At 40.3% G+C, this 15,020-nt stretch overlaps 1 protein-coding gene across 1 annotated transcript in view; it reads right to left on the bottom strand.

The window, feature by feature from the left end:
• The window catches only part of COL21A1 (collagen type XXI alpha 1 chain), a 118,774-nt gene that overhangs the window by 14,394 nt on the left and 89,360 nt on the right, over nt 1-15,020 (bottom strand). The window contains exons 19-23 of the mRNA XM_082218422.1: nt 7,213-7,257; nt 6,765-6,818; nt 2,690-2,743; nt 1,728-1,781; nt 555-626 (exon numbers count right to left, since the gene is read on the bottom strand). Coding sequence (XP_082074548.1) covers nt 555-626; nt 1,728-1,781; nt 2,690-2,743; nt 6,765-6,818; nt 7,213-7,257 — 279 coding nt within the window. The remainder of the gene's footprint in view (nt 1-554; nt 627-1,727; nt 1,782-2,689; nt 2,744-6,764; nt 6,819-7,212; nt 7,258-15,020) is intronic.

The raw sequence follows: 15,020 nt of genomic DNA, 5'->3' as shown, positions 1-15,020 counted from the left end.
CCCAGATGCTTAGAATGTTGAGGTAATTTTAATCTGTTTTAGTATTTTAACTTTTGTATCTTTTGAAGTATGGTTGTAAATTTTCCTTGTAAATTTTCCTTGATTTTACTGCTTTACCTTTTGTAAACAGCTTTGAGGGTTTTCCCCTCCACAATCAAGCAGTGTATAAATTTTATGAAATAAATCTATAATAAAATAAAATAAACTGTGAAAAATTAAGCCATTGGCATGTATCTCGCAGTCTCTGATTATATACCATATATAATCCAGTCCTTGATTCTGGTTGTATCTTCTTTTGAAAGAACTGACAGGAACTAAGGAAGTGTATTGCCAGAGATTAAGAGGTATGTAGGATTGAGTCTATTTTTCATTAATACAAGTTAGCAGAACAAGCATGGAAACTGGCAGCAGACTCAGAAATTGTGATCCTGAATGGAGGTGACTGTTATCTAGTTCTCATAGTTAAAGGTAATTGCCATGCATTACTCTTATCAGAGTAAACCACTTAGCAGTTATTCCATATATCAGAGTGTTTTAAACAGCAGCAGACATACCTTTAAACCCCGTGTGCCAGGTATCCCGGGATAGCCTGGTTCACCTGAAGTACCTGGTCTCCCTTGTTCTCCCTGAATAATACAACAGCTCTATAAATCTGAGATTATATAATGAATGATTAAAGTATGCATTGCTTTAACCATCCTATATGTACCAAAGAAAAATCACCAACATTTTGCTTTGCTGTTAAGCTTTTCTTAAGCCACTGAAAATACTAATCTAGATTAAGAAAAACATTGAACTATTTTACAAAGAGGGCCTGGTTCGTGATACAGCAGAGCTATGAGCAGCTCTGCCCACTGTTGAGCAAAGGAAGAGTTCTGTACCTCTTCGTCTTCTTATTCTCCCCTACGTATATAACTCCACTTCACATTTGGCCTGTCTCAGCAAAGAGTGGTTTGGAAATACACATTTGTAAAGATAACCTGTTCTGCTGTGCAAACTTTTTCTTCTTTTTCTAAGAACACAGACAACCATGTTGAATGACTGAATAGGACTGAATAGAATGACAAAGGACTGTTAAGACATAGACCCAGTTCACACATAATGCTAACCCAAACCATGTCTTGGCACAAGCAAGCAAATATGTGGGTTGCTGGAGAAAAGATCACAGCCACTTTGTTACTCCTCTGGTCCATGCTGTTTGTGAGCTAAGCTATAGTTTGGCTTAGTATTATGTCTGAACTCAGGCTCATGGATTGTCTCACTCCATGAGGTCAGGTTGAGATGTAATGCTAAGCCAAATGCTGGCTGATCTCAACAGCAGCGGGTCTGGAGGAAGAGCAAGGCAGAGGTGATCTTTTGTCCAGCAACCCACATTTGTTTGTTTGGCTTACAGTTACATGTGAAATGGACCAACGTAGGAAACCATGGTTTCTGGCTTTGAGCACAAGCTACATCATACCGTGGGGTCCTATGCTCTCCCTTCCTCTTCTTTCATGCCTGGAAGGATAAGCCACTGGATCACAATCACAGTGTAATCCATGGAACAAGTTCCTAACTACTACATGAAAGTTAGTTCATCAACTAATCTGGGCAGGCTTATATTGTGATTTAGACCAAGAATGTTAATTTTTCTATTAGTCACTAGTTGAGTTTTCGTATGGAACAACATTATATTGATGCTCTCAGCACAAAGATGATATACAAAATTGAAACTTAGCCACATTTACCTTAATACCTGGCATTCCTGATTTCCCTTGTGGCCCTTGTTCACCCTTGCCACCCTGTGAATATAATGATTTTGACAGGTTGATGAAGAAATCTTTGACGTCACTTGGGAAGAGAACCACCACAGTTAACTTACAAGGAAAAAAATACCTGTCATACTGTGGCTGAAACTAGGCAGAAATTTGAAGGTTTTGAATTCTGAACTGTAAGTAGTTCTACTTCCCCCACATATAATAAGGCTGAACAGTGACACAATTAATTTTAACATGGTTGTGGAGCTAGGTCCTTTTGGAACCAGTTATGCCAGTTATGGAGACAGGCAACTGAGGTGATGGGGAGCTCAGAAGAATGTAAGCAAAGTGGTTAAGCCAATCTGTGGCCTCCCTGCCACCTCTCCTCGAGTGCTCTCAGTAACTGGCAGCAAAGCTCAGCACTGGGAAGCCAGGTGAGCAGTAGCATGCCAACCATCCCACCAACTGCTACTGGTCATGGAAAAGAACATAGATGGTGATTTGGGAAAACCACAGACGGCCCAGGAGCTGGTACCCTGATCAGACAGGCTTCCCTGTGCAGATTGTGTCAGCTGGGATGTACATGATTAATATGTGGACATCTGGAGGCAGCACCAAGGAGTCATGTGACCTCAAGGGTACGGCAAGAAGTGAGGCCTCACAACCCCTTTTCGTGCATGGAGCCCTTCATGCAATTAATGTGGGAAGGGTTTTTATATTGTTTCCACCGTAAGCTACAATAAAGTGACCAAAAAAGCATTTGTTTCTCACATTAATTTACTGATGTCGCCATGTTTTCCAGAACTTTGTTCCCAAAGACTAAGCTCAATATGCTTACACAGCATACAGAGCTCCTTATATGTTTTAATTCCCTCCCACTTTCTTAAAATTGATGTCTGCAAAAGCTAAAATCACAAGGCATTAAACATTCAGCCTAGAGGCATACAGCATACCTTCGGCCCAGGCCCTCCAGGTAAACCCAATGATCCTTCAGGTCCAGGAAGACCCTAAGAAACAGAAATAAAAGTCTCCAGTAAATAATCGGAGGGAGAGCCTACCCAGTCAAATCTTAATAGATATGCAGGCTGTGTCTTGATCTTAAAATTTAGGAACAGAATTAAACATATACTTTATAGAATCATAGAATTGTAGAGGCAGAATAGAGTGGTGCTACTACATCCCTTGACTGGAACACTTGGCTTCTGTTGATGCCGCTAGAACAGTGTTAGCTTTTTTAGCTGCTGCATCACACTGTTGACTAGTGTTAAGCTTGTGGTCCACTAAGACCCCTAGGTCTTTTCCACATGTACCGGTACTACTAGTAAGCCAGGTGTCCCTCATCTTATATTTGTGCAGCTGGTTCTTTCTGCCTAAATGCAGGTTCTAACATTTGTCCCTACTGTATTTCATTCTGTTAGTTTGGCCCCAGTTCTGCAATCTGTTAAGGTCATTTTGAATCTCGATTCTATCTTCTACCCCTCCCAGTTTGTTGTCATCTGCAAATTTGATGCACATCATCTCAATTCCTTCATTCAAGCTGTTTATAAAGACACTGAACAACAATGAGCCCAGGGCAGAACCCTGCAGCACCCTACTTGTCCCTTTTTTCCAGGATGATGAGGAACCATTAGTAAGCACACTCTGGGTTCGGTCAGTCAACCGTCTACAAATCCACCTAACGGTTACCTCATACAGCTCACATTTTACCCACTTACTCGCAAGCATATCATGGGGGATTTTGTCAAAAGCCTCACAGAAATCAACATACACTACATCCACAGCATTACCCTGATCCAACAAGTTTGTAACTCTTATCGAAAAAAGAAATGAGTTTTGTCTCACATGACTTGTTTTTGAGGGGAGAAGACCCAGGTAACTTCAGACTGTTCAATTATTTGTTCCAGAACCTTTCCTGGTATTAATGTCAAGCTGACTTATCTGAAGTTACCTGGGTCTTCTCCCCCCCCTTTTTTTAAAACAAAGATGGATACATGTGGCCACCTCCAGTCTGCAAGGACCTCTCAAAGATTATAGAAAGTGGCTCTGAGAATACATCTGCAAGCTCCTTTAGTATCTTTGGGTGCAGCTCGTAAATCCCTGGAGATATGAGTTCATTTAAAGTAGCTAGGTGTTCCTTTGCCACCTCTTTTGCTATCTTGGGCTGCAGCTCCCTCCTTGCATCATTTATTCTGTTATCCCCAGGCTGGGCACTGCTTTCCTTTTGGGTCAAGACAGTGGCTAAGTAGGTGTTGAGCACTTCTGCCTTCTATCACACAACTGAAGTACAAGGAATTGAAATAAGGATCTCCCTGTGAATTTTACAAGGTCATGAGAGGTAGCTCTCTATACTTTTTAAAGAGAAAATTCTACTTTACTAAAAACCTTTTACTTGCAGAGTATGTGGAAACCTTACATATGAAATCTTAAGTGATGAAACAACAATTTAATAAATAAAATAAAATGTATTAAATTGTTGTTTCATCACTTAATAGATTTCATATGCAAGGCTTCCACTTGAGTAAAAACAAAATAATTTAGCCATCACTGCTTCCTTTTCCAATCTTGTGGCAGATAAATCAATAAATTATTGAAACTGGCAACCATAATGAGGATAATTGTTACTTAATAATAATTTATTACTGAATTTCCCTAATGTATTACATATAAACTGTCAACAGGATTTCCATCTGTTCTTTTCTGGAACAAACTGTGTGACTAATAGAAGGAAAAACCAAGTCTATATTTTGGTCAATATTCCTTTGTGGCACTCACAATATTCAAATATTCCATGCATTGAGAGTACATCTATGTTTAAAAGGGAAATAGAGACAGAATAAAATTGGAATAAACTGGTAATTAAATGAAATGGTTCGGTAATTAAATTGGTAATAAAAATAGTAATGAATCCTCCAGGAAATGAATCCCACAAAATTATAGGAACCAGAATAGCTGTCAGTTAAGACATTAGGAAAATAGAAATTATATTGGAACAAAACAGCACAGGGCAGATCTAAACCTGGAACACAGGCAATGCAAATCTTTCAGACAGCAATTACTAACAATAATAAAACAATATAAAACTTGTGGGATATTTAAGGTCCATGTTGCATGCCACCCCAATCTCCAAGCAGTGTGAGGTTCCAGGGATTGTTTCCAGGAGCTTGCCCAGGGTTTGTGTTTCCTTTGGGAATGAGGCATGGCAGAGTATCTCTATGATATTTGGTTTATTTATGCATTAATACAACCTGAGCCTGCGATGGAGGGGTTCACAGCATCAACCCTCCAAAAGGGTGTTGTTTCTCCCACTGCCACAGCCTTGGATTCAAACAAACATCAAACATTGCTCTCTGACTCTTAATCCAGTTTACTGCCTTTTCGTTGGCTCACATCACTGCTACTTTCAATTTTGCAACTGACTTCATCCGTTGAGGAAAGGGCCCCCACCCATCTCCCTTCTTGCACCAAGCCCCTTAATCCCCCATCACCTCACCAGGAAGCTAGCTTGGCTATTTCCCAGAATTAGAAGTCTTGAATAGCTTTTAACCTTTGTTGGATCCAGAGATTAGAGGGGTCTGCCACCCTCCACCAACTCATAACAGCCTACATACATGACAGCAACGTTATTTACTACTGAAAACTGTTCCTATTTTTCTCCAGGAAAATAAAGGTTGACAGGCAAATTGCTGCAACATGCAAGGACAATGTTATATGGAAAGAGTTGCAGGATGGATGGATGGATGGATGGATGGACGGACGGATAAATTTGCAAGCCTTAGGTTGTTTCTCATAGCTTTCCACACTTGTGAGCAGAATTTAATTCCAATCCACGTGTGAACTAATTTTGTCATTCGGATGCAAAGTTCCTGTTTGTGCTCCAGAGCACACACAAGAGCCTACACTCCATTTGGCTTCCTTATTGGCTTGGTGCAGAGTTAATGCTAGCAACCTAAGTACATGAGGAGATTAGGAGCATGCCACAAGCTCACAAGCTTGGTCTCCTGCTCCTCCTCTTTTCTCCTCCTTACATCTACACCAGTGACAACCCACAATTACCTTTTAAAACTAAAGGATATAAACTAGACAGCATCTCCGGTGAGAGCTAGGAGCAGTGGAAATATAATGCACAACAATATAACTCTAAGCAAAGAAGACTTGGAGTGATTTTCAAGCGGAAGAGAGAGCATATAAACACACACATAGCACGCTTCCCAGCTCCATCTGCTGACCAAAGCTGGGAGATGGCCAGCAAGATGTCTGCGCCAGGCCACTGTCTCCAATACTCGCAACAGCAATCTCTTAGTGTCATACTATATATATCAAGGTTTCAGCTGATTAAGTCTCTCGTATGAGTAATTCAAACAGAAGTCATATTCACAAGTTGTAAAGCTGACTAAAGCTCCAGCTCCTCCAAAACCATCTCCACCAACAAAATGAAAGATGCACCACTTGCCATCAGTTCTGAACTACACTGATGAGGCCTAGCATCTGCTGAAAATTAATACCATCCACTCTGGAAAAGAGATCATTTGTGGAAGTTATTACCAGATCAGAACAGAGGCGCCTCATAGTTATAAAAGAGCTTAATAAACTGGAAACAATCGCTTTCAAGTTCCCAAATAAATGGGTGACATTTGTCCTCTTGAAAGCTCACACGCAAGCCTTTCAAAGGATCTTTGGGATACCAGACAGCTTCCCCTTTTTAGGGGAAGTTTACACACAATACTCACCGTAAATGTAATACAGTTCAGAATGGTGTGCTTACAGTATTGACCTAAAGTTTCTAATTCTTGAGGCTTGATTTAGTGCAGTTATATTCAATGGACTGTAACACTTGCCTTTTTTTTTTAAACAAACTGAAGATTGTTTGTATTTTCTGCAGTAATAATAGGATCAACAAAGTGGATTTGATTATCAAGTCTATACTGTACATTTGTCCCATTTGCTTAATTCAGCCTTCTGAACTTATTGATTCCATAATTCTATTTTTTAATTTAAAAAAACTGTTAAAATACAATACCACAGACATACAGGTGTCCCTGGTGATCCTTTAGTTCCTTCATGTCCTGGTGGTCCAATTTCACCCTAAAATGCAAGAACAAATTTCAAATAAATTCAGTATTTGTAATATGAATTCCAAAGAATACCCCATTTTACATCTACACCAGTGACAACCCATGATTACCTTTTAAAACTAAAGGATAAAGACTGCATCCCTGGTAAGAGCTAGAATTCAGCATAGTGCTAAGGAGATTGTTATATCAGCACAATCTCTCCTCCCCCCAACACCTCGCCTGCTGTTTCAGGGATCTCGCCCTCCCCATCCATTCCATTGACAGATGTCTTCCATCAGTGAAAGGGGCATCAGTGGACCCCACCCAAAGAGTTTAAGCAGTCACAGTGTGTGTGTGTGTGTGTGTGTGTGTGTGTGTGTGTGTGTAAAAAGTGCTGTATTATAATTTTATATCTTTATGAATACCTTTTCTCCCTTTATTCCTTGAACTCCCGGGATCCCAGGCATTCCCTTGAAAAGAAGTTGAAACGTTTTGAAAGTTAATGAAACAACATTATTTAAGGTTGTCACTTCGGGCTGCTTACACACTTACTGTGCAGGGTTCCCATAGATACGGGTATGGAAACAGGCAAGCACGCACCTTCCCATCATGCCTATGAGGCAACATGAGGTGCAAGATACATTTGTGTGTGTTTGCACCCCAAAATTTGCTTAGTACATCACAATTTTCAAGCAGAAAAATCACACTTGATCATAAACATGTGGATCCTGACAACTTTGCACATTGCTCCTTATGATGAGAAGGCAGGGTACACACTCCCTCAGTGAATTGACAAGATTCTTGAACTGTGTACATATGAACCAGCCCAGAATGATTGACAATGCATATAGCATACAGCATTTGAAATCTCCAATTTCTGCATCACCAACTACAGGTGTATTAATATTCTTGCCTAGACTTTACTTTGCTGAACAGTTTGTATCTTCTGCTTCTAACCTATCAAGTTATACCACCCACTTTAAAATTGGTTCAGTCCTTTGGCATTAAATATCACTTCTATCAAATGCTATATTGGATTTTATTTTATGAATGTTATGAATGTTATGAAATACATTTTATGAATGTATTTTATGTTTTATCTCTGTGTAAAAATTGTTGCTGCGCCAATATGGCGTTTTGTTTGTTTTCTTGGTTTCAGAAAGCCCGCTACCAGTGAGCTTCTTTTTTTGTTGTTGTATGAAACTTCCTTTTCATTTTGTGAAATACTGGCCTGGAGGAGAATATTTTTTTTAAAAAAAAATAATCTAAAAAGCAGCTGGTTTATCTGAAGCTCCAGTTGTGGCTAGGTTAGTCATCTTTTACTTTTCTATTTGGAAAATTTCTGAGAAACAAGACAGTTATTCCTGTCTTGCTCCTGTGAGGATTTTCATTTTTATTCCCATTTCCCACCCCCACTGTAGCTGGGGGAGGGGTTGTGACCCTTGCCTCCTACACCAAAGAACACTGGCAGGGGAATACTAAGAAAAGTACTCAGTGTCTCTACTACCTGATTATAATGCTTCTTTTTGGTTTGGCAATATTGCCCTGAACTATCTCCCAACACTATTTCTAGTGACTCATTCAAATGGCCACCAGGACACATGGCAGCTACCATAATTTGGATCAGGCCACAAGTGAGCCGGTCACATGGCTTGATCTATATCTCCTTGCAGACACAGATAAGTATGTGACCTGGCGTGTAGCACTCTTTGCAACTGCCACTAGGAAAATTAGAGCAAATTATATAGTCAAGGTAGACAGCAACTGTAAACGAGATGAATCTATTTGACCCTATCTACATCAAGCTATATTCTATCTTTATCACCAAACTCCGAATATAATTGTACATTGTATTAATTAATATTATTTTTTAATATATTAGCGGCCATGTGATAATTTTATCCTATAAATTTTATTGTTTAATGTCTTAACCTGTATATTAGGGTACTTTTATAGCTCTGTTTAGAGTAGGTAACGTCTTGATAATATAAACGTTTTAAGTTTTTTGCATCAATCCAGTATATTTTCTTTTAATTGTTGAATGATTCTGTGTACACTGTGGCAGCCTTTGGCTATGTGCAATAAAACTGACTGACTGACAAGCGGAAGCTGCCACCATTACAGCAAAGCCCTGTTGAAATGACAACACGCAAAACTGATCCTGCTTGTTGCGAACATGTCACGTGACCTGCTTGCCAAAAATTGTCCTGTACTGGAAGGGCACATGTTGTTCATGTGACCTGAACATAGCCTATCCCGTTAGGTGGTGATTATAAAAACACTGAGGGAAATGGCTTTCCAAATGTCTGTAATTTTAAGCACACTGAAGAGGGAGCAAGCCTGACTGACCTCAGCAGCAACAAGCACTGTATTCAGAAGTTAGTAGCAAGACCTAACAGGATTGGAATGACGCTACTAGTGAGAGTTTTGACATTTGGCTATGGAATAACATGAGCAAAGACCTACACCGTCAACAGCACAACTTTCGGGGGGGGGGGATGATTCAAATATCTGTATTGTTATATATTGGCAACATGGATAGATTGCTACAAGCATTGAGAATCGTTTCCAGAGCAAATTTGCAAAGCATTTCCCAGTTTCTATTGTGTTGACCCTCACAGCCCTGTGAGGTAGATCACTACTGTGTCTATTGTATGGATGGGAAACTAAACCAGAGTGATTAACATACACATACCTTGGTGCTGAGTTGTGGACTTTTCAACATGTCAAGTAATATATATGAAGGTTCAATCTGGAATGGCAAACTGGTTCTTTGAACAGGCTATCCTTTCTGGACTGGACCCAAATGCAAAAGGCAACATTTGACCTAACCAGCCCATCAGCAGGAGCCCTGTGCATGGACTTCTGGGTCATCCCCCCCCAAAAAAATGGCTTTTTGAGAGCACCCCCCAGAACATTGTGCGGGGGAGGAGAGCTATCATTCCGTCTGGCAAGCTAGAATGTTTGCACAGGTGTAACGAATGGAACAGTGCAACACTGAATTCCACCCGAAATGTTGCAGGCTAAATATAAACAAACAAACAAACCAATTACTGCAGAGAGATGCTGCAAAGCATTATATGAAACTATGAGTTCAAAATATAAATTGAAGCTGGGAACTCCAGCAATTCAAGAAATCTCGGCGTGGTGCAGAATTTCTGGATGTAGACTCTTCCAAATACAATAGCAACTGGGCTTCATGCCCATGAATTGAGCTAAGTAAGGTGAAAACACATTTTGTCTAGCTGCCTTTGCCAGGGAAAGAAAAGAAAACTAAAATGCGCTTCAGAGCAAAGTAAAAAGTAAAAAGTAGACAAAAATCAACAAAAGCCATGTGGCACATTAAAGGCTAACAAATTGTATTATGGAACAAGCTTTCATGGACTAGAGTCCACTTCATCAGTTGTAGGAACGTGGTGGTAAGATTGGGGGGGGGGGTATGGTAAGCAAACACAGAATCAATGCTACAGCAATTATTCTTACAGAGAGCATGACTTATACAGGACAAATAAACTTGACCAACAACAGTACATCAACAGGCCCATCTGCATGTTATACCGAAGGGCCCAGGACTCTCCATCCCCCCTCCCCATTGCACATTTTTAATTTATACTTTTCGTCAACAAAATATATCCTGCCTTTCAGCCCTCCATGGGGCCCCAAAGCACCTCATAACCAAGTTTAAAAATGTAACACAGTGTGAAAATAATAAACAGAAACAGAACTTTAAACCAAAAACAACTAAAAATAACTAACAAACAGTAGCACTGGGTGAATATCTTAAACCAACCCAAGGCTTGGCAAAAATGAAAAACAAGTTCTTAACAGAATCTCAAAAAGCCAATCAGGACCTGCTGAGGTAAGGACAACAGTGGACAGTGGGATGGAACTGTGCTGCCCATCTGACTGTCCTCTGGCTAATTCACTGCAGCATACCAGGCAGAGGGAAGAGGCAATGGCAAGGCTGGCACAGTGCAAAACTGCCAATCGAGCCAACTCAGTGCTCCTGCCAGATGCAGCAATGACTGTGCCAGAGGGAGGTCAGGAGAGCAGCACAGCTCCACCATGCCATCTGCTCCTGGGCAAGAAGATCCACAATCTGAGTTCCACAACCCAAAATTCCCTGTTCTGCATTTCAAAAGGCCAGGTTTCTGGTGTCAAAGGAGCAGGCAGGGTCTTGGCAGGCTCATGAGGAAAAAAGGAGTTCCTTCAAAAAAAGCTTGGACTCAAACCAGAGCATTAGATTTAAAAGCCAGTGCCATGAACTGAATTTGCAAATTATCTGGTAGCCAGTGAAGACTGAACAAACCCAAGTGAGATGTTCTAAAAAATGAGGCCCAGGCAACACTTTGTAAATTAATCCATAAGTATTTTCTGGCTGATTTACCACTACATGGACAAAAAGAGCAACAACAGAGATTTTTCATTTTCTTAATTCAAGGTTTTTCATAGTTCCAACATTCTCCCAAAACTGATCCTGCCCCAATATCCTGTAATCCATGAACACCACAACATGGTATTAAACGTGACTTGCATTATTTTGTTTTTAGGTGGGGTCATAGCCCTAATTCATTCATTAGCTTTAGTTTTCTGAGGAATTATTCTAATTCTGAAAGCTGGTTTAGGATAAATGCGGGGTCACCAGCAGCAACAGCAAAATAGTGAAATTCACCTTCAAAAAGTGAGGTAGCACACACAAACACAACACACACACCCCGGAAACAAGTTGTCCTTTTTGAATCTTCTATGTAGTCCACTTCAAGGAAGTATCCAAGTGGAGAAGTAAATACATGAAGAGAATCACCAGGGACAATACCTCTGACCCCTCCATACCACTTTCATAATTCCAGTTTGTGGGGAGCTGGTTGTATCCATGGAAGATCCCAAAATGTGTAGGGATCTTCCATGGATACAACCAGCTCCCCGCCTGCCTATAGTGATTCAGCAACTAACAAAGTTGCAAGGTGGAAGGGGGCAAAACCAACATGTTTGTTCCCACTGCCCTCCTCAATGTCCCCATTTGGATAATGCGCAATGAAGGCTGATGCTGTTGGTACAAACATTTGTATGAAGAACAAGTGATGGAAGAATCAGTCATCATCTGGATGGATTTTATTAACAGGCCAGACACATTTACTTTTTCCTTCAAAATTAAATTTCCTAGTTACACAATATCTCTTCCTTGATACACAGAAGGCTGGCAGGAGAATAACCAGACTATGGAACATTTGGCAAGAAGATCAACAATGAAAGTTTCAAACATAGCATGAGCTCTCAAACTGTGGGGTGAGCCTTAAACGGGTTGTGAAAGACACTGAGAAAATTGGCAGAGAGATCCAGTGATGGACAGGATCCTGCAACAGGGGGCTCTTTCCTCCTCCCACACTGCCTCCCACCTAAAACTGTGTAGGCTAAATGAATAATCCCTATGTAGTATTGGATATTTGACTGGCCATTATCAAATAATGAACCAGTATTTTTAAAGCATGAACATTACAAGAACAAAATAAGCAAAGATACTTCAACCACCAACAGTTTTTATACTGATGTTATTTTTTTAAAAAAATCAAATTAGCAACTACTGTGAAACGATGAAACCATGTTTCAAAAAAATCAGAATGAATTACTAAAATGTTAGGTAAATGTTTCTGTAAATACAGTGTACTCAATAGCTACTCTATTTGACTTTTATTGAGGAACATCCAGGTCAGCCTATAGTTACAACTGTTTATTTTAAAGAAGAACTTTAAATAGAAATAAAACTAGGGATAACAATTATTTAAATAAATAGAAGTCAGATTCAAAACAGTATGGGTGGCCCTTGCTGGTGTGACCTTTCCAATGGTGACTGTTTCTGTGCTTGTTTGTGGAGATGCCTGAGGTAAAAGCAAAACCCCAGTAGAAGAACCTTTGCCATGCTGCCATGCTTGGTATGGCACCACCAGCCACAGTTCCTGGACACAAACTAGTCTCACTCCTGCCCTTGATAACTAATGACACCATAGAGATGCTTGTCAAAGCTAGTCCACCACCACCTACACATAGTATTCTTGGCTTCATGGAATTCTTGACAGTGGGTGGCCACAGCCAAATTATATTTGACAGGTCAACTGACTGGTGTGCCAACTCTACCCATAGTAAAGGATCCTCATTGATCTATATTGTAGTTGTTGAAATTATTGGTACCTAATAATTTTAGGAGCAGGTCAGAAATGTCTTGTCCTGTTCCTCTTCTAATATCAGTGTTTGATCAGTGTCCTAAATCCACAGATTTGTGCGTGCAGGTGGCACATGGGCTGCCTGTGGGAATTTGAGAAATAGCTCTATTGGAGGCCTGACAAAGGTTGTCTTAGAGAGGGGATTATCTCCTGAAGGGAGTTTCACATGGGCACTAGCAAGGTGTTCAGTCACTTGTTCTTGAACAATATACATCTGGCATTTGTTCTGAAGCCAATATGGCGCCCCTCCAGATGATCAGAAACTACAACCACTGCCTGCATTGGTTGTGGCAGATTGTAGTCCAACATCTGGTTGACCATCTCTGATAAGGGCAAATAAGATGGCAAGAAGGCAGAATGAAGCAAGCCCTTGAAACGAGCAGAAGAAATGCTGCATCCTATTATCACCTATGGGAATTAGGCTTTATCCTAAGTTTTTTTGGCAGAGCAGCCCCAGTTAGAGAGGTATCTGGATCAAGCCTCTCTGAATTCAGCCACTTTCCTATGACTCACCAATAAATGACACATCTGGAATATCTCGGTGAATCTCCGAAACAAGCATAGTAAAGTTAATGATTAATATATGGAACATTGAGAAATGCCCTGCACAATTTAGAGGCTGCTAAAATAAAAGTAGTTTCCCATCAGCCTTGTTTTCCTATTCAAATATCACTTACCAGCAGCTGCAAAGGCTACTTAATGTCTGTTCAACCCCAGAAGGGCCTACAAAATTGGGTTTTTCCTTTGCTTTCCGGGTATAGTTTACTCTCTTTCCTAACTTGCATTCATTTTAAGTGACAGGGCTGGCTTGGGCTCAAAGGAAGATGTTCGAGAAAGGCATTCAGAACCCCTTTTAAAAGTTTGCTCCACACTTAAACCATCTTGAGTTCTGGAATTGTTTTAGAAAGCCACTAAACGAATTCTTTACATGCAACACACAGATTCATAGCCCAAGTAAGTTAACAGCCAATGTACTGTATGCGGTTGATTGGAAAGGCAGACATTACCTTAATTGTCAGGGTAATATTTCTGGGTGATCAAAAGATCAGGCCTATCTTTTAAGGCCTTGCCACAAAACTTGTTAAATTCAATCTGTGTCATTAAAAAATACAAAATTTGCAAGGGTTGCATTAACTGAAATGATAAGGAATGCCTGTCTCTAATCAAACGCTAATACAAAACAGATTTTTCATGCAATTGTTAAACCACCAAGGGAAACAGGATCTTTGGAAGCACTACAAATGGGAAAAGTGCCACTCTCTGGGAGTGTTAGAATAAATTGTATGGAATAATTCATGATTCACTGGCTTAAGGGGAAAATAGCCATTGGGGAAGTCCTTTGTAGAATTAACCCTATTCAACAGGACACACATCTCCAATATATCTTTCTTTTCTCTGTACAGAACTTTTCTGCAAGAGCAACAGGGATAAACACTACTTTTAAACAGAAACTCAAACGTGCCATTTTATGTATCTGATCTCTGTTCAAAAACTTAAGAGTCTTCGGAGAAAATAAATATCCTTAAAATCTTTCCTTGGCTGGTACTCAGATCACCATATCTGCTCTTGTTGTTAGCTATATCTTAACACCAATCCCTCCACCTGCTATCACTGCTATTGATGACATGTCTAGTCTGCTGCTCTTCAAACTTTCTTACTTGATTCTCTTCTGCATTGGCAGAATTATCGATTCAAAAAACTTGGGCACAGTCCAACCAATGGCACAGCAATCTTAGCATTGTATCCAATGGAATTCCATTCGCACTGCTGGACTTCCTCTTCCTCTCCTACCCTCATGCCCTCCCTATAAGCGCCCCCTCAAACATCTGCTTTGGATGATTGGGGGACACATTGGAGCAGATTCACGGAGAGTGGAGGGTACAGCAGACAGGAAAGCCCCATTCATGAGTGGAACAAGATACTGGATTCAGTCCTGAAGAGTTACCCTCAGGTACATGCTTTTAATTCCACCATATGGCTTTAAATGTCGCTACCATTAGCCACACTGTGCTGTC

Source organism: Podarcis vaucheri, assembly GCF_965113315.1.
Source record: "Podarcis vaucheri genome assembly, chromosome: 3".
NCBI lineage: Eukaryota > Metazoa > Chordata > Lepidosauria > Squamata > Lacertidae > Podarcis > Podarcis vaucheri.
The sequence above is the reverse complement of the archived record's forward strand: the minus strand, read 5'-3'. Positions and strand labels throughout refer to the sequence as shown.